Source organism: Alligator sinensis, unplaced genomic scaffold (assembly GCF_000455745.1).
Source record: "Alligator sinensis unplaced genomic scaffold, ASM45574v1 scaffold289_1, whole genome shotgun sequence".
Lineage (NCBI taxonomy): Eukaryota > Metazoa > Chordata > Crocodylia > Alligatoridae > Alligator > Alligator sinensis.
The window spans coordinates 3,630,056-3,653,930 of record NW_005841881.1 but is presented as its reverse complement, the minus strand read 5'-3'; the positions used below and the strand labels follow the sequence as shown (position 1 = coordinate 3,653,930).

Here is a 23,875-nt window from a genome sequence, read left to right as displayed (position 1 = left end):
CTGCCCAGGGCAGGGGGTCAAACTCGATGACCTACAGACGTCCCTTCTGACCCTAACATCTATAAATCTATGAAGGGAAATAAAGATGAAAGTACTGCAAGACATGTACATAACTGGTTTGATCACCATGTTCAGAACAATCACCAATGGCTTGCTATCTAATTAGAAGGAGGACTTAAGTGGGGTACCCAGAGGTCTATCCTGGGTCCAGTATAGTTTAATGTTTATGGAATATGGAATATAGAACTGAGTGCACACTGAACAAATATGCAAATTACAGCAAGTTGGGTTGAGTTATACAAACTCTGAAAGGTAGGATTCAGAAGGACCTTGATAAACTGGAGAAATGATCCAAAATTAATCAAATGAAATTCAGCAAGGATAGATGAAAAGTACTGCACTTAGGCCAGAACAATTGTATCTGGGAAATGCAACTGGGGAATGACATGCTGCACAGCAAAAAATAGGGTGTGAGGGTTATAATGTACCCTAAATTGAATATAAACCAACAGCATGTTCTTGCACAAAAAAAAAAGCCAGTATCATATAGGGCTGTATTAACAGGAGTGGTACTTGTTAGTCATAGTGATGCTTCTGCTGTATTCAGCACTGAGATCTTACCTGAAATACTGTGTCCAGTTTTGGACTCCGTACTTCAAGAAAGATGTGGACAGATTAGAAAGAGTCCAGTGAAAAGGAACAAATTGTTAAGAAGTCTAGAAACCATGACTTGAGAAAAAAGACTGAAAGAACTGGGATTATCTGGAAGGACTGAAAGAACTGGGATTACCTGGAAAAGAGAAGACTGAAGGGAATTTGATAATAGTCTTCAAATACCAGAAGGGCAGTTGTACAGTGGATGGTGATAAATTATTCCCAGTGGTTCCTGGCAACAGCACAAGGAGGAATTATCTCAAATTGCAACAAAGGAAATTTACACTGGATATTAGGAAGAACTTTCGAATTATGAGAATGTTAAACATTGGAACAGACTACATAGGGAGGTTATGGAATCTCCATCCTTGGAATCTTTAAAGAGCAAGTTGCACAAACTCTTGTCTGGACTGGTTTAGACTGCTGATGCCCAACCTTTTGGCCCCAGAAGCTGGACAAGCAGTGTGAGTTGGTCCATGGGCCTGATCCAGAAGCCCAATCACAGCACATGGCACTGAGCTGGCCAGGGCTAAACCAGCCATGTGGGGCATGGAAATCTGGTGGTGGAAGAGCTGTGACAGTGTTAATTGCCGCTGCTCCCCTCTTGCCAAATTTCCAGACCCACTGGGAGCGTTGCAGGGTAGATAAACTAGCTCCACGGACCAGATCTGGCCCACAGATCAGGGGTTGAACACCCCTGGTTGAGATGGGAACCATCTTGCCTTGAACATAGGGTTAGTCTAAATGGCTGGACTAAATGACTTCTTGAAGTCCTTTTCAGACCTATTTTCTATTATTTCTATACCCCATTCCAAGATATCTTAGTAAACAGAAAAACATTCAAAGCACAGCAACATATCCAACTGAAAACTGTGCTATAAGCATGAAGTCAAACAATTTTTGCTAACAAAAGTAAAGACCAGTTCCCCTTATCTTCCCCGCCCCCTCCCTCCAGTTCTAAAAAAAGGAGAGGAAAAGGGTCAGGAAAAATAGATATGGTATATTAAAGTGTCAGGCTCACTGAACTTGTTTAAGTCACTGTGTACAGTTTTGTATACTACACTTACATGGTAACGTGCATCATAATAAGTGTTTCTACACTGATAGGATATCTGGAGTTATTGTTTACAGTTGTACAAACTAAACATCAAAGAACAGTTAAAAATACAGAAATTTGTGCTAAGAGATGCTACGAAAAAAACGTAGAAAGTTAATATGTTTGTCCAATATAAACAACTCAGCTATTTAAAAATATGGAGGGTAAACAGTTCAAAGTACTCAGTCCATATTACAAGCTAATAGTCTATGAAACATTACATTTTAAAATTAAATTTTATCTTCAAAAAATGTTTGGCACACACATAAATGCAACTGCTTATTTAAATTCTTTGCCCCCTGCTACCCATTCGCAACTAAAAAAATCTGAGAAGTTTGTCTTCTTGACCAAAGCCATTTTTAAACACTGACAAAGAATAGAAACTGAAGTAGTTTTTGGTAAGTACCAATGTCACAGTGCCATTGAGACAACGGTTTCAATGACATATTTCCTTTTTATGTTAAAGAGATTATTTGTTTAATTGAGTTTGTGGCTTACACTGGTAGTTACTGCTTTGTCAAACTACTTACTTCACAAAACACAGTTAGTAAAATAGATAGTAAGATTAAAGAGACAGGCTGGATTTTAGCTTATTGTGAAAGGAAAAAGATTTACACAGCATGAGAAAAAGTTACCTGATGTAAAAGAACTTCTCGACCAACTTCTGATTGATCCAACTTCCTCCGGAACCGCATCACCTCCTCCTTTAGCTTGCATTTTTATTAAGAAGGAAGAGCCAAAGTTACATTATACTACTAGAAATAAAATAGCTATTTAAATCTAATACTAATTAATAATCAAACACAGATTTTAAAAAATTGTACTAATCTCAGTGAAACACCTTAATTCCGTTTTAAAGCAACCTAAAGCGCTAGAAACCTGTTTCTACAAAACACAGATATCTTATGAAAGGTACATTATAGCGTTTAACCTTTTCTTTCATATGCTCAGTACTACTTCTGGCTACAAATTAAAAATCCCAAATGAAACCAAAATTAAATGAAAATGGTGCAATGCTTGAAAATATATGGGAGTAATTTAAGGTCTATCCTAGAATGAAATTTAAAAGAAATAAAAAAATATTAAGCTACTGAAATGCAGAATTAAGGTATTCAAACTGCCTTAACTTGTTTGTTAGTAATATTATGTGATCTGCTTCCAATTTAACAGATAAAATTTCCTTCCGCAAACTGTCAGCACTTTCCTCACCAGCTGCAAGTAAATCATTAAACATATTTAAAAACAAAACAAAACACGTTTCCCTGTGCATTGAGGATTAAGCTATACATTTGTCCCTTTGGTTATAATCTGCTCAAAACATCTATTGTCTTTATTTTTCCCTGTGGCTGCCAGTTCTTCCCACTGCCTCATTTGATAGTGTTTCTTCTTTCTAACTATTAGTTTTGTGTAATTTAATCTAATCTTTTTTATCTTTTGGAAATTAGGGAGAAAATGGCAGTAACATCAATTGACAAAGATCTCTTACTCATTGCTTACTATTCAAATACAGCATCTAGGGTGCATTATGGGATTGACAGTGCCCTCTCCAGCAGCTTCCTTGTTGTATCCCTGTCTTATTTGGGATGTCTGGTTGCTCTGCTGGATAATTACTGGATAAAAGTTAGAGCTTGTACACCTGTCAGATACCCTTAGAAGTGTGTTTTAGAAGTCTCTTCTCTTCCAAATAAACCCTTATTTGTATGATTAAATACCATTTATACTCTCCCTCCACACACATGTACTTGGAGATATAGGCTAGGGACAGACCTTCAAAAAAACACAGCCTGAACTGATTCAATCTTTGCAGGTTAGTCTAACCTAGCTAGATTGAATTAGTTTGCAACTGTACAGACATTCCGCCCAGACTGAGGAAGTGCAAGCACGTGCCTGCAGCCACTCAGGCCAGGCACCAGGGGGCGCTAGATCAGCTCTCAGCTAAAGGGAGGCATAGCTAGCCCCGGCAGTAACTCAAAGTGAACTGGCCAGGGAGGAGGTTTAATTTCCCACTCCTTGTCACACCAGAACAGACCCGGGTCTGAGTCTGCCTAGAGCTCTCCCTTCACTGCTGTTAAAATGATATAGTAATATTAACAATAAAATGACACATTATATAATAATAAAATTATATGATTTGTGGTTCTTTATAAAAGCAAACAATATAATTACCCATCTACTAATTTAAACAAAAGTAAAAACAAACATAATATATGGTGATACATAAAAATGAACGGATCTAAAATAGTAGAATAAAATCGAGGATTTCTATTTGATTTTGCCCCATATTCTTTGTCCAAGTAGCACACACAGAGTTATAAAGTACAGGACAAGTGGTAAGTTGCTAGGGAGGGGCAAAATTTGTTTTTCCTTCATTATCCTAGTACTTAAAAATTTCCATTAGTGGTTAGATCTATTTTCCTCATTTCTTCAAAGTATGAACAAGACCACAAATGATGATTTAGGTCATCTATATCATTCTTCCTGAAAAACACATCCTGTCCAAATATGGGGTCTGACACTATCTCCTTGAATAACTGCAGATCTCATTAAAGTGAATCAGTCTTGTGATGGCCTTTCATTTTTTTGTGGTTTTGTAGACCAAAAAAGTGCTTTATTAATTTTTAAAAAGGGGAAAATTGAGAATCTCACTGCCTATGTATCTGTTTGCATGCTTAAGTTTGTTTCTTATGTTAAATATGGGTGAAATATTGGATCAGTAACGGTCAGTATGCCAAGGGCTGGACGTTACACATAAACCAGTTTAAGTGATCAGAAATAGGTTTAAATCTGTAACAGAACATACGTTCAGTGTACATAAACTAGTTTCAAAATGGCCAAAACCAGCATGAGATAAACCTGGTTGAATGTAGTATCAGACTTAACTGATTGAGCTGAAACCATTTTATCCAATGTCTGTCCCAGACTCCATCCTGGTTTAACTTAAACCAGTCTCCCAGCATCCCGACGTGCTCTCTGGCCTGGGTGCTGTGCTCCAGCCCAGTAGGGCTGGCCCTACCCCTCTGTTCCCAGCCGGAGCAGGGACAGGCCCTGATAAGGGGGAAGGGAAGAGCCTGTGACCAGGAAGCCAGCAAACAGGGACTACCAATAGGAACAGTTTCCAGGCAGCTGCTAGAGGCAAGAGGAGGGAGGAAGGAGGAAAGAAGCCAGGCCAGGCACTAGATCAGGGGTCGGCAACCCATGGCACGCATGCCCACAGTGGGACACGGCATGGTTTTTATTGGCACACGGGATGCTTCCCACCCCAAGGGGTGGGAAGAGGCATGCCCAGATTGAGCAGCATATGCCTGCCTGGGAACAGCTTTGTGCTGCTGCTGACCCCTGCCACCACTGGACCCCAGCCCCGGAACACCACCAACCCCAGCCAGGTAAGAGCCCCTGCCCCCAAACACCCCCGCCCCCTGCCTCCCATGGCCCCAGCCCCAACCCCGCGCTGCTGGCCACGTGCTGCCGGCAGGCCCTAGGTGGCACCACTGCCTCCGCAGGCCCCGGGCCCGGCCACGTGCCCCAGCCAGCACCATTGCCACTGAGGGCCCTGACCCAGAGCCGGCACCAGGCCGGGGCCATCAGCAGCATTGGGATGGGGCCAGGGCCAGGGCCGCGGACCTGCATGGGCCCTGGACCCACCCCAGCACTACAGACAGCCCCGGCCATGTGTTGCTGGTGGACCTGACTGGCACCCCTGCCACCACCGGACCTGCACAGGCCCCAGCCGCATCCCAGTGCTGCCGACAAGCTCGTCCACATGCTGCTGGTGGGCCCCACCCCGGCTAGCACCTCTACCACCGCCACCCGACCCAGGCCCGGCCCCATCCCAGTAATGCCGCTAGCGGACCCAGGCTCTGGCCCGGGCCCGGCCCCATCCCGGTGCTGCCACCAGGCCCCACCCACAACCACCACCGCCACTGCTGGGCCAGGGTGATCGGCAGCACCAGGATGAGGCCAGGGCCTGAGCCCCATCCCGGTGCTGCCAGCAGGCCCGGCCCCAGCCATAAGCTGCTGCCGCCAGGCCGGGCCCTGCCCAGCACCTCTACCACCCGCCCCAGCCCAGCGCTGCTGCTGGGCCAGGGCCGTCTGCAGTGCCAGGATAAGGTTGGGGCCTGGGCCCATCTCAGCTTTGCTGACGGCCCCAGCCACATGCTGCCATTGGGCCCGGCCCTAGCCAGCACCTCCACTGCCGCTGCTGGGCCGAGGCGATCAGCACCACCGGGATGGAGCTGGGGCCCCATCCCGGTGCTGCTGGCAGGCCCCAGCTCCAGCCACGTGCTGCTGCTGCCGGGCCGGGCCCTGCCGGGCACCTCCAATTCCCACCCCAGCTCAGCGCCACAGCTGTCTGCAGCACCAGGATGAGCCCGGCAGCTGCTGGGGCCTGCTGGGCCCAGGCCCCAGCTGCAGCGGTGGTGCCAGCTGCCAGAGGGCCTGGCCCCAGTCCTCACCACCACCACAGGCCCCAGCACAGTGCAACTGCCAGGTCAGGGCCATTGGCAGCGTCGGGCTGGGGCCGCGGCCATGGACCTGCGCAAGACCCAGCCCCATCCCAGCACTGCTGAAGGCCCTACCCACCTACTGCCAGTGGGCCCCAGCCCCAAGTGGGCCCCAGCCCCAAGTGGGCCCAGCTCCTGCTGACACTGTCACTGCCACAGGCCCCAGCCCTACACGGCCCCAGCCCCAGCCTCAGCCTGGTGCTGCCGCCAGCCCCATCCCGGAGCTAGCGACAGCCCGGCTGCAGCCCCAACCCCGTGCTGCCAGCAGACCCTGGCCCCAGCCCCAGCCCCATGCTGCCCATGGCCAGGCTCCAGCCCATGTCCCATTGCCCGTGGGCCCCAGCTCCAGCCCCATGCTGCTGGGTGGCCCCGGCCCCAAAGCCCCAGCCCCTCACTGCAAGTGGTCCCCAGCCCCATGCTGCCCACAGCCCCGGTCCCAATAGGCACAGTGCTGGCACCTGCTGTCTTCCCGAAGCCCAGGGCCAGGAGACAGCCAGGGCCAGGGTGGGGAGGCAGCAGTTGTTTGCAGCCTCCCAGCTGCAGCCAGCCCAGGTTTGTAGTAGCTGCTGATAGCCATGGAGCCTGGGCTGCTCCCAGCAGCTGGCTGGGAGGATCGAAGGCCTGCTGCAAGCAGCCTGGGCTCCGTGGCTATCAGCAGATACCCAGAACCTGGGCCGGCTGCAGCCGGGAGGCTACAAACAGCTGCTGCCTCCCAGCCCCAGCTCCAGATCCAGCCCTGGGCTCCAGGGAGACAGCAGATACCAGCAATGCTCCCCACCGTGCTGCCCTTGCCACCGTTTCTGCAGAACAACGTGTGAAACCTGGTGTGGCAGGGCACAGCGGGGGGTGCAGAAAGATGCCTGTCACTCCAAGCTTCCCGCTGCCCTGGCCATACTTACCCCACAGGTGGGGGCAGCAGCGAGGGGCTTAACCCTGTGTACTGCCCATGGTGCTCCCATGCACATAGGGAAAGTGTGACCCAGGCAGTGCGGACCTTGCAGCAGCAGGCTGTCACTCTGGGTTGCACACACAACCTGTGCACTGCCACTCTGGGTTGCACATGCTGCGCTCAGGAGGGCCCGGGGGAGGGCAACAGGGCCAGGAGTGCAGCGTGTGTGAGGGCAGCACAGCATGGAGCATCACCAGTATCTGCTGCCTCCCTGGAGCCTGAAGTATCTGTTGCTTCCCTGGAGGCCAAGTCTAGGAGGCAGTTAGAGCCGCAGCTGGGGTGGGGAGGCAGCAGCTGTTTGCAGCCTCCTGGCTGCAGCTGGTTCAGGTTCTGGGTAGCTGCTGATGGCCACAGAGCCTGGGCTGGGGGGCAAGGGGCAGCAGGGGTATGAGCAGAGCTGAGGGGCAGGGGCTTTGGGTGGGGGACAAGGGGCACAAGCAAGGCATCCTGCCATGTACCCCCTGCCTTCATTTTGTTTTTCTGGCATGCTGGCATTCTGGCACCTTCCAAGGTAGGCACTGTGGGGTTTTTGGCACTCCAGCCAAAAAACATTGCCTACCCCTACACTAGATCCTGCCCAGGAAAGGTAAGTGATCCAGCTGCCTGTAGCCTTGGTTTAGCTGACTGTTTGTTTGTTTGGTGGGTGTGTGGTCTAAGAAGCTGGGAATGAGTGTTGATTGCTGACTGCTGTGGGATTGCTGCCTGGGCCTGAGTCAGTTTAGGCCCAGAAGGGTATACAAGGAGACTCCCCAAGTGACCAGGAAGCCTGTGACCAGGGACTGCCAACAGAAGCAGTTTCCAGGCAGTTCGCAAGCCAGTTTGTGGGCAGGAGTACACGCCCTCTGTAAGGGCATGCCGGCGTTTGCGCCAGCGTTCACGCAAGGCTGGCAAGCAGGAGGAGCCAGGTCAGAGGCTTCGGCAGGGGAGAGAGGAAGACACTTCACTCTACAATAATGGTAAGGACACAGTGGGCTGCCAGGGATCCGGCCCCAGTGATGCTGCATGCCCGGGGCTCCTTTGAGGCCTCCACCCAGACAGAGCCCGCAGGAAGGTTAGAGCCACTCTCCCCTCCCCTCCCCTCACTCCCTCGCCCTTCTGTGAGGGCTGCCCGATTGGGCCTCTGCAGCCTGGGGGACAGAGGGGAGTGGGGCGTGGCATGGCAGCAGTAGTGAGGCACCGCCACTGTGCCCCACTTCCCTTCCCTTCCCCCACCTTTTGTATTTAAATACTTCATATTACATACATTTAAAAAAAAAAAAAAAAATCAGACTGTGTACCAATGGCCTACTGACAATACTTTGTGGGAAACCCACAACTTACACCTGCTATGGTGTAAGTTATTTCATTATTTCAAATACTAAAAGAAAAAAAAACAACTGCAGAAATCCAGAAAAAATGAAAAATTCAAATGTTCAGGTTTCTATGCAATTCAAATATCCAGCTTAATTATGAAGGAAGCAATATCTAGCATTTTATAGGCCTACCAGAAGTATCGTATTTATTCAAATATAAGATGAGGTTTTTCACAAGCTCCTCATCTTACATTTGCATACAAGGAACCTCATTTAACACACAGTCTATAATTCAACTGCTGCCAAAGCAGCACGCACTCAGTAATGGAAACCAACTATGAAGTTGATTAAATGCGGCCAACACAGAGAATAAGAACATGATGCATATTAGTTACCTTTAAATTAAGAAATAGTTTCACACAAAGAGAGACTGGAGTTTTTAAGTCATTAAGTCACTGACAACAATTACAATAACTGCAACAGAGACTACATTGCACATGGATTTAAACAAGAAAATTAAATTCTTACTTGATTCTTTTCACTTTCAGATTTCAAAAGTTTACTTTTCACAAGTTCTTCCATTTCATCAGTTTTGTCATCTCGTTTCCTTAAAGCCTTAAAAGGGAAAGATAGTGTGAGCTTTATTAGGGAGTCACTTAAACCACATTTATATAAAACTGCTGAAATGAAGAAAATTACCAGTTGTACATTTTAGAAAAAATGCATCAATTACCACACTTTCTGACTCTGTTTCTATTAGATATTTCTGAAGACAATCAATGTACCTTTGTTGGGTCAGATAGTATCTACTGTCACATGTACACACAGCTGTACATGGGCAGATGTTGGGCACATCATCACATATAACACAATACCTATTTTTCTCCAGATAAAAAGAAACTAGAAGCTTTACCAATATGCTAGGGGGCTAACAGTATATTATTCAGTTTAAGAGCAAAGCAAAAACAAATAACTATTGGAGTGTGCATCAATTTTCTAGATTATATCTAATAATACGTAACAAAGTTGGCAAAAAATAGTCATAATTGTCAAAAGATATCTTGTCATTAGTCCTGTATTCTTATAGTTAAATGTATATTACTTATTCAGATTCATAAAACAAAATAGTCTTCTTGAGTGTCTTGACAGTGCCACCAATGCTTCACTGTCAGTCATTTCCACACCTGAATTAAGGTGTTTAAATTAGAACTAAAAACAGTCTGCAGGGTTGTGAAATAGAAGAGCAACATTACAAGGAATGTGTAACAGGCAGCAAAATTGTGGAAGAAAGGGTAGCTTGAAGAGTGGAACATCAAGAGCATCAAAACGGTTGTTAACACCTGTGGAGTAGAGAGATTAGTTGGACTCGAGGAGAAGATAATAAGCCATGAAGTCAATTGACTCTCTCAACACTGTCTGGATAGAAATGTTGCTGCCTCACCCAGGCAGTTGGTTTTACAGTTTGGGTGGAGCAGGAATCAAAAAGGGAGGTGGGGAGCAACTTCACTAGCCCCAGAGATCCACCCCTGCAGCTATAACAAATACTTAAGGATCTAGGGACAAAAATAACTTTGGCAACCTTTTAATGTATAGGCCCTCAAATGCCAAGGGCTGGCCCTACCTTTCCTAGATGGAAAAAGAACAAAGGCATCACAAGATCCTATTTTTTGAAAAGGCAATAAACTACCCAATCTGTAATATGCAGTAGCACTAAAACTATAATGTCTTTATTAATTATGAGACGTACCACTGGAAAAGTTACTAGATATTAACACAATTGTCATGGTTGGCGTTCACACTTTTACTATCTGTAACCAGCCGCATGATTGCATTTGATCCTGTATTTAAGGGTGCCTCTGGCCATGGCAATCCAAAAATTCATGCTGTTAATAGCATCTCATACCTAAGAATGAAGCTACACTCTCTAAAATCTCCTACTCCTACAATAGCTCTTTCACTGAATAACATGGTTTGTTGAAAGCCCTTGCACCACTGCCATCAACTCCTACAGGAGCCATGTAAAGCAATGAGACTACTATCCAACTGTGAAAGGTCAAAAAATGAGAGGAGAGCATTTTCACAAGACCTGGACTTTGATTATGGAATATGCTCCCAGATAAGGCAATCATCACAGACATCACCAGAACATAATCCTTCCACTTAAGTTTTCCTTCATTATCTATGTCTGTCTGCCTTGTACCACATGCACATACATACCTATAAGATGATCATGTTATTTATTTTAATGGCTGAGAAAAAAAACCCATAAAGATACTATTTTATCCATATGTTAAATGTTTAAGAGTTTTTTCACAGAAAATAGTGATTGGGGTCATACTGATAAGTATGATAAGTACTGATAAGTAACACAGCAAAACAATAACAAAATATCAAAGGAAAAAATGCATGAAACCATACTTAAAAGTTTAAACCTACAGACCAGTGTCCAAAGTTCAGGTGTCTACAGCAGCAGTTACTAAACTTAAGTACACAAGCACACTGCTACAAATCATTTAGGTACACACATACAGACACAAGACACAATTATGGCTACTTCAAAATGTATAATTTTATATTTAGGACTTTTGTTGAGCAAAATCTTGCAGTATTAAAAATCCTCACACAGACAGGAAAGATTTAGAATGTGCTGAAGAAGTACTAGAAACCCTTCTTCGACTAAAAGTACAGACTACTGATACCAAAGGATGCAGGAAATAGACTATTTTCCATTGTGCACTTTTGTGAAATTTCTTTTCCAATTACCTTTTTCAAGCACATTCGGAACCCTGAATCAGTGTGTTCATTTCCATGTGATATCATGTAACCACATGTTTATTTTATATATATATATTTTTTTTTAAATAAAAAAAAACTGATAAAAACTAAAGCAATAGAATAAAACCAGATATCCAAGGTTTGCCAATTCCTCCTCAGATCCTAACAGCTATTTAAACACCATCACCAGGTCCTTAACTGTCCATGTGAAAAATGTTGTCATGTTTTAAGAGAAAACACTTACCCCTGCAAATGAGAAACTTTTAACACATAGGGATCTAAATAAGCTATACAAGCTTATGCAAAACTTTTTTCCCTTCCCTGTTTTACCTAAAATAAAACAAGACACTAGATACTAAAACTGATAGAAAATATAATGGACTGCTGTAGAAGACAGCTAGGATTGTGAAAATTATGTTTATGTAAAGCTCTTTATATTGTGCAATTCACTGCATTTCATAAAAATGGAACTTATTTGCATAACACTCATTTATACAATGCTATTTATTTGCATACTGATCCTACCAACTCCTACATTTGCCATGGCCCAATAAAAACATTTGTATTACAAAACAAAGCAAAAGCAGAATACAAAGATAATATATTTCCTGCCCATTAGATTTTGTTTTCTCTTACAAGTGGTTAAGATATAAAGTGCTTCTGATTTGCTATGACCATTTTCTTTAAAACATATTGAATCACAGGAATAGCTTAGAGAAGGAGTGCTCAACCTCTAGCCCCATATCATCTGACCCACAGAACTCCCCAGGGATGCAGAATTTTGGCAGTAAGAGAGCAGTGCTGCCTAATCTCCAGAGCCATGAGGAGTCCCATTGGACTGTGGGCTTGTGTGCTAGATCAGGCGCGCAGAACAACACAAGGCCCAATCCTGGTGGGTGGAGGTAGCACAGGCCCGCCAGGATCTGATCCTAGTGGATGGGGTTAAACCCATCCCACAGACTACCCCTGCCCCCCCAACACACACCCCTACACATCTGGTCCACAGGACCAAAAGGATGAGCACCACCATATTACACTATTAAACAGTTTGCAATTTCTAAAAAAACTATTTTCAATAGTTATTGTTACACTTTAAAAAAAGCTTCAATGTCACAACCATAGCCAGAGAGCAGAAATAGTTTACTGTCAACAATCTATGAGCCTTAATCCATGACATACTAACATCAAAAAGTTACACTGCTATCAGGAACAGAGGAATGTCTCCCAGGGCTGTTGGCAGGGTATTTGTTACAGTAGGTGCTATTATAAGGCCTGAGCACTAGGTGGCCAAGAGCTGGGAATAGCTGGTTTGCACTCAGCAAACAGCTACCTGAGACTGAACACCTCCCCAGTGTCCTTTGACTTCTGCTTTTTCCAACAACAACTTTATGCCAGATTCTAATAAGTTGCATTGGTGTAAGGCTATCCATTCTGCAGCCACATTTTTATAGCAGTGTAATGGCAGGATGTACTGGAATAAATGTGTCTAGGCCCTATATTTATATTACACCTTTCATTCCAAAAATCTTGCAAAAACTTGGAATCTTTATAAGGCTACCATTACTAGCCCTTCAGCATTACAAGATGGTTAACATTACACTTGTCATCAGTACAAAACTAAGCTAAGGAAAAAAAGAAAACATTTCTGTCACAATGATAGTGGTTAAAAAAACAACTCAGTTGTTTTAGAACTGATGCAGAGCTACAGAAGACGGAGTTGTGTATATTGTGCACTTTGGTACCTAACTGCCTATTACCACATAAATATATCATTATATAAAAGGAATTAGTTATAAGCATACATGTACACACACCTTTTTCTAAGAAAGGGTTCATTGATTCTTGTGCCCTGTTTATTTTCCCTATGTGGAGCACTAGGAGGAGGCAGAATCAATATCACAAGAGCACAGCCTGAGCAGTATTCAAGCCTGCTCTACATACTGCAACACAGGGAAGATTCCCAATGAACAGAGAAGACTGCCAACATAGGGAGGTTTAGACTGGACTGAGAACTGAGTTTAATACCTATATGTCCAGTCCAAAACCAATTATAATATGAAAAACTTGTGTGCAAATATGAATGTTCGATGAGCTTTAAAGTAGCCCCACCACCATTCTGAAGCACGGGGATGCTAATACACTAGACACTGCGGGTGCTTTAATTAGAGCAGCTCTTGGAGCCACTCTAAAGCACTCCCTCTTCCCCACTGGAAAACATGTAAAAACACCCAAAGTATTCATTTAATCTTTCTTCATTTCCTTCCTACACAGCAAGGCCAAGCAGCTATTGAACTAGCTGGAGGCTGGCTTACTAGAACACCTGCATGACATCCCATTAAAATCTTCCACCATTCAGGGCTCAAAAAGATTTCATATATCTGTGCTCTCCGCGCAACAACGTTCTAGTAACAGTTAGCCTTTCAAAGAGGAAACTTCATGTTCTCAGTTTTTTTCTACTTCTTCATGGGCTGCAGCACTATTTCTTAACTCTCTTTATGCATAAATGCTTCCCAGTTTTAGAACCTACCTATTCCCATTATACGATTTTAGTCAATCCATGAACATTGTTTTCTCTACTGCACACTGGGAACAAGATTTCATCTTATCAGAATCTATAGCAAAACTCCACTTGGCTTGAATGACATTTTTCAACTGAAAAATACCTTGGAAGAATGTTTTGTTGTTTTTGTTTGTTTTTTTTAAAGAGAGAGACTTGTGTCTCCTCCTCTAACCGTGATATACCAAAGCCTGGCAAGGTTTACCACAATAGTTTGGCATATTTTGGAAGAACTTGTACTGGATAACTTAAGGAACTATGATATAATCAAGCAGGCTGAAAGTGAACTTTAAACAGATACTGTAAAACAGTGTTTTTGTTAACATCTCTTCCACTCCCTATCTAAATATCTGAATAAATATCTTCATTACAAACAGAATCCCTACCAGTCTGATTAGAAATGCAATAATTCCCTACCCACTTTCACTACCACTTACTTGGTTCCTCCTTTCCTCCAAAAAGGTTTTCTAGCTGAACCAGGGAAGGCCAAATTCAATACATTTCATATATTTAAGGTTTAAAGATTTTTTAAAAATTCAAAAATACATTATGCATCAAAGAACGCAAGCTCAAAGTTTTAGAAACCCTTCACAGGTTATCTTTAAAGGTTTATCATTTCACAAATAATTTTAGGCAAAAAAGAAAATTCTGCCTTTTAACTATGCCCGTTACTGCAAATGGAATTTTTGAAGACTGCATGAGCTAGCTGAGAGCCATCTAGCAGAGATTTTCCCCCATCACTAACCACAGTTCAGCTTCACCTGTATCAGCAACATGAGAAATTCCAGTGTATACAGCCAATTTTGTTTTCACCATCACATCAATTATCAATATGGTGCCAAAAACACAGCAGTTGCTCACATGCAGCTTGCACTAGGGCCCCCAACTTTGCCAGCAAGAGTGGAACTGAGTTCGGATTAACAAAAGCAGGAAATTTTTTGAAGATTTCCCTCAGGCAGATAGAGAGCCTGCCTCTGAGTCAGTAATATATCTTAATCCACAAAAGAAACCACAGAAATCAATATGCCATCTCAACGTATCAAGAGTACTGAATGATATTTAGGCCATTAAACAGCAATAACATCAAATAAAAAAAGCAATCTCTCACACCACTGATATTACAAATATACCTTTCTATTTTATTTCCCAGATACAGTAAAAAGAAATAGGAAAAATAGTAGATATATCAAAAAGCCAAAAGTGTACAAGAAAGAAATTGAAAGTAAAATAAAAATGAAAGAAGCTTTCTTACACACATACATCACTTCAAGTGCAAATGGCAGATACTCTTTGGTGGAATCAACTAGGAAACCAGTTCAAAACATACAGCCATTGAGAAAAAAAAGAACATTTGGTCAAAGGCAACCAGGGAAGCTACCTCTAGTACAGGGGCAGGAAAAATATGGCCCATAGGCCAGACGCGGCCCACCAGACCATTCTATCCGGCCTGCGGGGCCCCTAAAAAATTTAGAAAATTAATATTCATCTGCCCCGGCTGCCTGTCATGTGGCCCTCGATGGCTTGCCAAAACTCAGTAAGCGGCCCTCCGCCTGAAATAATTGCCTGCCCCTGCACTAGTACTTTCCAAGCAGAAAGCACCATCAAAACATTAGTAAGAGCTTCTGCATAAACCAGGCCATTAAGTTTCTGTACTGGTACCTAGTAGCAGGTGCAAAGAGTTCAGTTCAATTAAAGAATTTCTGTTCTCAAAAAACTAAACTGCTGTGTTCATCAAGCAGAAAATAGGAGAGACTAAAGTGGCACCAATCCTTAATGACACTGCAATGTCAAAGAATTGATTAGCAAGGATCCTAGTTCCCCCCCCGATTTAAAAAAAAAAACAAACTAATTTTCAGTTAAAGAAAAGTAACCCCAACTCCACATTTTCTCATGATTAAAATAAAACACCACAAGTGCTTCTTTTTTTTTTTCAAACTGAAAATTGGGGATTTTTTATTTTATTTTTTTTAATCAGAGAAAACCAGGACCCCTGGTGATTAGATGAGGCAAGCCCAAATAATCACAGCAGACAAGCCATGCTGCAGAGGAAAGATAAAAATGAAAACACTAAAACAAAATACAAAATGTCACTCCTGTGCCTGAATGGAAATTCCTTCCTTACCCCAAAGCTGGCAATCATCATGGCCCCAAGTATATTCCCAGGCAAACATGCTAGACATCTCAGGAGACTTTTTGTACTGTCTCAGAGCACTGTGCCTCCGCATCATCCAGAAACAGTGTCCAGTCACCCACTGTGGCTTATTTCTGATGTTTCAGGGCAACACAAGAAAAGCCAGAATGTATTTGCCCAACTGTGTACAGATAGGCGGTGGGCAAGTGGGGGGTGACACTAGGGGATTCCTTCCTTATCAGGCAAGCAATCCTGTTCTCCCCAAGGTCAATGAAGAATGAAAACCAGGCCTTAGTTGCAAACCTCCAGCTCCCTTGGGACCACCCTGCTTTGGTCATCCAGTTTAAACCTTGCATACTCAGATCATAAAATTGTTCCCAGAAGCTGGATTAACACATATCCTTTTCAAAGATATCTAGTATTTTAAAAATTAGATCTGTATGATCGCCACTATAGGAGCATTAAAATCTGCAAAGCACACAGAACCAAAAGTGTTTAAGATCTGTCCTTAAAGACTCAAATAATAGACTACACCTGCAACTTGCAGGGGATTCAGTTGCCGTTTTATACAACAATACTACATATACTTTGCTCAATCTTTTACTTTTGAGAAAGATAAAGCCATTTCTTAATGCACAGGTAGACAACTTTTTTCCAGCTGCAGGCCAGAATGACCCACCCAAGGGTGAGGGAGGGATCGGTGCCAGGAGCCAACAACAACACTCGGCCCCAAAGCAGCACAGGGAGAGTACTCACAGGTGAAGCCTCCCACCACTAACCTGGTTGAACCCCGCATTCATGGGTCAGATACAATGGCTCCATAAACTGGATTTGATGTGCAGTCCATAGGTTGCCATCCACTGTCCTAATGGGTGTGGGAAGGAAGAATAGAATTTATATGCTCACCTGATTAAGAAAAAGGCTATGGAAATAATTAGAATTTTCTGTTATTTTTTAATGCTACTAACTTATAAAATTAGTTTACAAAAGTTCTTATAAATCATCTGCTGGACTGCAAGCATAAAAAGTTAGGTATCACAATTAGCCAATAAGCCGCTAAAATTGGGGCCAAATTTTAAGTATTATTATTACTAAATAGAAAACTATAACTGTCGGGAAGAACCAAAACATTCAAATTACTGACAGAGGATTAAAGAAACCAGGTCAGGTGCTACCAAAGCAAGTATCCACTGCAGCTACTATTCCACCATTTACCAGAGGACTAAGATAGACTGCTTACTGTACAAAAAATGCTGCATTACAGGGTTTATAGAATTATGCATGCATCTGTTCTTAACTTGACCAGAATAGGTAGAAACTATGTTTATGTACACATTGCCATGATACACATAGCATTTCTCCATAACACAGTAAGCATGTCCAGGCAGTGGTGTGGGAGAAGGAAGGAAAACTACCAGGAGCATGCACATGTTTTATTTCTACAGACCGAGCTTATTTCAAATGTCAGGGCTTCCTAGCAATTTCTCCCCAGCAATCTCCCTGCATGCCACTTCTATACTCCCTTCTATTTCAAAGATTCACTATAACCCCTCAGCCTCTTCCCACCCTCCCCCACCCCCATGCCAGGAGCTATTTCCTTCATTTCTCCCTTGACAAAGACCTTTGTTTGCTTCCTATGATCACTAAATCTACCCCAGCTAGGGGTTCTGCATCTCCCCAGTCTCACACACAACAGATTAACTATACACCTCCCACTCCTGCCTTTGTTCCTCAACATTTTGACAAGAAAACAAATATTCTTGAGTTGAGTAGAAGGCCTTTCAAACCCAGTCAACAAATAAAATCATGTGATTTTCTTTAAAGAAGGTTGGCATATACAATCTTGGTAGCACTAAAAACTGTTGGGGGCATAAAGTGGGGGGCCTCTATTACTCACTAGACGTTAGAAAGAAAGACGGTGAAGCTGTGTCATGTACTAATTTAAGATTTGTCTTCATAAGCACAATTTTAGCACTCCAAGGATTCATTGCAACTCAGAAAAGGAAACAGACCACAAGAAAAATTATTTTAATCTGTTCAGCCACACCAAATAAAGAAGTAGACTACAAACTCAAATACAACACACTGTTAAATGTGACGGAACAAATCCTCTTAACTCACACTGTATAACATGCTGTCTTCTCAGTCTTTTAAACATCACTTATTTAGCAGACAGCAACATGGTAGAACAGAAATAAACATATATGGTCAATGATGGTACACAAATAATTGAAAAAAGAATTTAATCACTTTCTGTTAGGCTCTGCAAGCATGCCATTGCATTTGTTAAATTCAGCATGATGGCTTTGCTAGAATGGTGAAACACTGACAAGCAGTGGTCAACTGCCTGTATTACAATTTCCTCAAAATTTACTATCTACATTTAAACTTTAAACATTTTCCAAATTTAAAAAGCTGTCAATCAAATGTGAATGACATGCTTGATCTAAAGAATGTTATAGGCAAGTATTATTATTCTAATGAAATAGCCACAATTGGTTTAGTAACATCCCCTTATTAAGTCATTCTGACCCAATATGGCAAACATTTTGAGTCAATATTATTTTTTATTTCAGGGCTCTTCTATTTTTCATTAATAATTTTGAAAAATTACTTGATGGGGATGGCAAAGGGGAGGGGACATTAAAGCAATTTAATTTTATTCTTCTGAAAAACAACCATTTTTTTTAAAGCTTATTTGTCATCATGTAATCTTTGACAAAAGATTAAATGTAAAATTCTGGTCCTCCTGAAGACTACAAAGACTAAGGGTGTAGCACAAGTACAATACAGCTCTGAGGTCTAAAAAAGAAGTAATCTATCAAGAAGCCGACTTCTTAGAGGTATGTTGTCCTTATACATACTCTTGCTGTGGGTGTGTATGCACTGCAGGTGCTCACATGTATAGACTTTTTTGTGTTAGCAATATCTGTACAACAAGGCCTAGCACAGACCTGCCCATGCTCCGCAATACGGGGAAAAAGGCATTGCATGCTCCCTGACCACGTCTCCACTCAACCCCAGAGTTCCAAGAAATGTTGGACTCGGTGGATGAGGGATCAGAAACTGGGACGTGTAGATGGAGAATACATATTGAATATATCAAGATATTGGTTAGTAACTTCTCCGTCTTCTTCAGGTGCTTGACCATTTGCACATTCTAACTGTGTAACTCTAAATACTCCCACATACCTAAGGCTGAGGAGGCCTAATAATCCCCGGCAAAGGAGGTCTTGTTACACGGTAATTTTAGGCAGTTTCTGGAGCTTTTAGAAGGTGCTAACGTGCAGCTAATCGAGGAGTTAAGAGGCTTAAAGCACTCGTTATTCAGTTTGAAGTTACACCACTGCAGGGCAATTATCTCTTATCCACCTAATTTTGCTCCTGTCCCATTAAGGTGTGGCCACTCCAAACAGCTATTCTGCCCAAGCTCAGGTCCTCCAGCATCCCATAATACAGTGGTCCCTCTGGAGTCAGGGCAAGAAGGAAGGCTGGGGAGCAACAGGGTCAGACACAGCACTAACTAAATCCTTGGATGATGGTGTCGCTGTGGACAGTCTTTCTAGACTTTAAGAAGGCCTTTGACACTGTCTCTCACCCCATCCTCATCAATAAATTAAGCAACTGCAGCACTGATGCCTGCACAGTTGGATAGGTAAAAAATTGGCTGATGGGGCGCACCCAGAGACTAGTGGTGGACGGGGTGTACTCAACCTGGCGAGATGTGAATAGTGGGGTACCCCAGGGCTCAGTCCTTGGGCCTGCACTGTTTAACATCTTCATCAGCGACTTGGACGAGGGGGTGGAAAGCACGCTGTCCAAGTTTGCTGATGACACTAAGATGTGGAGCGAGGTGGACACACTTGAAGGGAGAGAGAGGCTGCAACTAGGTTTAGACAGACTACAAAAGTGGGAAGATGAGAATAGGATGGGGTTCAACGTAGACAAATGCAGGGTGCTGCACCTTAGGAGAAGGAATCCACAGCATACATACAGGCTGGGGAGTTCTCTTCTTGAAAGCACAGAGGTGGAAAGGGATCTTGGAGTCATTATTGACTCCAAGATGAACATGAGCCGCTAATGCCAGGCCGCAGCCAGCAAGGCCAGTCATACCTTGCCATGCATCCAAAGGTGCATCTCAAGCCGGTCCAGAGAGGTGATACTCCCCCATTATGCGACTTTGGTCAGGCCGCAGTTGGAGTACTGCATCCAGTACTGGGTGCCACTCTTCAAAAGGGATGTGACCAGCCTGGAAAGGGTTCAGAGGAGGGCCACCCACTTGGTGAGAGGGCAGCAGGACAGGCCCTACAAGGAAAGACTGAAGGACCTGAACCTGTTCAGCCTCAACAAGAGGAGGCTGAGGGGGGACCTGGTGGCTGCCTACAAGCTCATCAAGGGGGATCAACACCAAATAGGAAGAGCCCTTTCTCCCCAGCACCACCTGGGGTGAGACAAGGAACAATGGTCATAAGCTGATGGAGAATAGGTTTAGGTTAGAGATCAGAAGGCAATATTTTACAGTTAGGGTGGCCAAAATCTGGAACCAGCTTCCCAGGGAAGTGGTCCTCACCCCTACCTTGGGCAAATTGAAGAGGAGGTTGGATGATCACCTGTCTGGGGTCTTATGAACCCAGCATTCATTCCTGCCTGTGGCAGGGGGTCAGGCTAGATGATCTGTTCAGGTCCCTCCTGACCCTAGCTACTATGAAACTATGAAACCTTGCCCCCAAGGGATATCAGGCAATTCCAGGTGCTGGGCACCACAACTCCAGAGTGCCCAGCAGCTGCAGTACCTCTCGGACCAGGTCACTGCTCCTGCTTAAGCCCTGGCAGACCTGCTCTCAGAATAGAGCTGCAAAGCTCAACAGGTGCCTGTACATGAGCGGGGAGGCTGCTCCGACACACTGTAGTTACAGCAAAGGATTAATCGAGTATGCTGGAGCATGGTAATTAACACACTCCAGCAGCCTCCTGCATCTCGTATATCAGCATCCCTACACTTACAAATGGCAATGGGGCCACTTGAACCAAAGCTCATTGAACATCTATACATATACATACGCACGCACACCCACACATACATCCATATATATACATATACGAATATTTTATACACACACACACACACACACACACACACACGTATATAGTGGTGTTTTATTTTAATCATGGAAAAATGTGGATGAAAATTGGGGATTTTTTTTTACATCAGAGCAAACCAGGATCCCTGGTAATAAGGCCCAGAGTGACTTAGATATCACCTGACAGAAAGCATTACCTGCCAAGCAGGTTTTTGCAATGGCACAGTACTTGGTAAAAGTACATATCAAGTTCCAGTTAACCAATCTGCAGATACTAGATCTGGAGACATTTTGCATTTTGCCCAGCTTGATACAATTCTATTATGAGACCACTAAATGGAATACCCAATAGGACAGTCTCTTAGCCGAGATCTCTGTACCCCTGGATCAAGTCACGGGGAAAAACAGCTTAGTTTTAGTTTAGTCCTATTTAATCAAGCCCATGCTCAGGCAACTAGGTGAGAAAAGACATTCCAGTCAGCCACTGGGAGACTGTGAACTGAAACACCATCCAGAGGTGCTTTAACTAAACTAATCTATACTGTAGGTCATTACCATTGAGTTCCAGATAGCTAGGAATGTTGATATGGCTGTTTTATAAGAGGGGAGGAGAAAGACCTTGCATTATACCACATCAAGAATCCTTAGTAGGGATGCCTCCATATCCTTCCTGTAGAAAATAAGAATATCCCTGGCAGGGGCTGAACATACCTGCTCTACCTCTAAGAGCCATCCAGCATGACTTACATGTGTCACTACCTTATTTGTGACTACCTTATTACTGTTATAAAAGTTCCTTAGTGTGTGAAGGGAAACAACTGTGCTGTCAACATTTGGCAGATCCTTCTATCATGCTAGAGGGGATTTGGAATCATTACACAAATTACTGTATAATGTGTTTAGATATTTATGGTCCAGACTCACTAAAAAATGTAATAGTATACAATATTATAATCAGACCTTAAAAGTACAACAAAGCTGCTAAAAAATTCCAAGGCTACTAAGAATCTCAGTTTAAAGAGTCTTACACCATGGCTAGGGAAGAAACATAGCATATTCATTGTTAGCAAAGCATCAGCCCTCTATTTAAAAATTAGTTCCCAAATGTCAAAGTGTCCTTAAGGCAAGTCATTACTCTTTGAAGGAAACATTTTATGTCTGCAGGTAACAGGATCAAACCACACATCAGTGTTCATTAAACATGTGTCCATGAAATAGAAAGCAAGAGACAAGGCAGAAAGTTGTTGTATGAATATTTTAAGAACTGTTTTCTCAGAAACTCTTAAGAAATATTTTCCTTTTCTGAAAACCTTAGTAAAGCACTTGAGATAGCAAGTGGTAGGTGAGAGGGGCTGCAGAAAAAGATACAAAATTGTTAGTTACACTATCATAGGTACTAAAAAAAAATACATAAATAAGCATCAGTTTTCCATATTAAAAATGATATCATCTTAACTAGGACCTTTAAGGAGAGTCCATAGTACTTTATAAGAGTCAAACTACATTAATTTTCTTTCATTTCCATTGAAATGTAATCCAAAATGTGATTCATAGCTACCTTCTACATGCACACATGAACACAGCCATTTATCAGCTTTGATTTCCTATTGTACAGCTGGACATAGCATTCCAAATCATAGCTTAAATTCTTTAGTCAAATCAAAAATTATATTGCCAATGTTTAGTCCCTGAGGTTTCTCCAGTGTCAAGGTGAAAGCAAGCTCCCTACCTCTCTTTTTTTGTTTTGCATATATTCTTTAAATGCAAAAGGAAAAAGTATACGGCAATTTTGCTAGTTTCCATTCCCAACAATTTAGGTTGTCTCCCTGTAGCATCTGTAGCTTATCAGATGCAATTTACAGTACAAGTAAGCCAGCTACCCAGTACATATTGAACTCTTTCAAATAGCAGGAAAAAAAATTATAAAATAAACTTACTCCAAATAATTTAAACTTTAGATGTAAATTTTTTTTTTAATTAAAAATTGATCAAACTCAGGTCCTAAAGCCTTGAAGACACATTACTTTTGTGGTAGTATATGTACCTTTATAGTGCAACAAAAAGAAAAAATGTTTATATATCCAGGCTAGCTGTAGCACTATAAAGATAACAGATCCAACACAAAATAGTGGTCCTGCAACAAAAAGACAGCTCTATCAAATATTTCCCCCATGATAACAGTCAAAAAGGCTGCCTCCAGCTGATGCTGGTGGCTACCTCAATGACAGTCATGTGGGGGTAAAGGGAACAAAGAAGCAATCCCTTATCAGTTTTTGGCTGGGAGGATACCTTTGAAGCCAATTTATAGCAATCTAGCCAAAGAGACTGTGTATATGTGTACAGCTCCATACTGCCTAATTTTTGTTCTGCTATGCATAAACATAAGCCCAAGGTCCAGCTTTTTTTTTTTTTTTTTTTTTTTTAAAGAAAGTTGTGTTGATCAACACTGGTAATAAAACATCAGGGTCTAAGTTGTCCAGTGGTATATCCAACAGAGTTAGACTATATGCAATAAAACGAAGATGCAAAAACTGAATTTGCTTTACTTCCTTCTCTGAAACAGGCTCACACATACAGTAAGATCTTATATTGTTCGTGTGTATAGGAAGTTTCCAATTATACCTCTTGCAACTGCAAAGACATATGTCCCAGTTGGTTTTGGCGGCTTTCCACCAGCTGCCTTTCTGCGCGCATTTCTTGTTCTATCTCCTGGAGTCTTCTCTCTACCCGTTCTGACACCTTAAAAAAAAAAAAAAAAAGACCACCATTAGAATATTTGACCACTTACCAAAAATAACGTATAGGGAATCTTTTAGAGCATACATATGAGAAGTATGGTAA

At 42.8% G+C, this 23,875-nt stretch overlaps 1 protein-coding gene across 1 annotated transcript in view; it reads right to left on the bottom strand.

Annotated features, from left to right (window-relative positions):
* CEP128 (centrosomal protein 128) overlaps positions 1 to 23,875 on the bottom strand; it is a 184,293-nt gene that overhangs the window by 101,503 nt on the left and 58,915 nt on the right. Inside the window, exons 8-10 of the mRNA XM_025196583.1 lie at positions 23,657 to 23,773; positions 9,019 to 9,105; positions 2,386 to 2,460 (exon numbers count right to left, since the gene is read on the bottom strand). Coding sequence (XP_025052368.1) covers positions 2,386 to 2,460; positions 9,019 to 9,105; positions 23,657 to 23,773 — 279 coding nt within the window. The remainder of the gene's footprint in view (positions 1 to 2,385; positions 2,461 to 9,018; positions 9,106 to 23,656; positions 23,774 to 23,875) is intronic.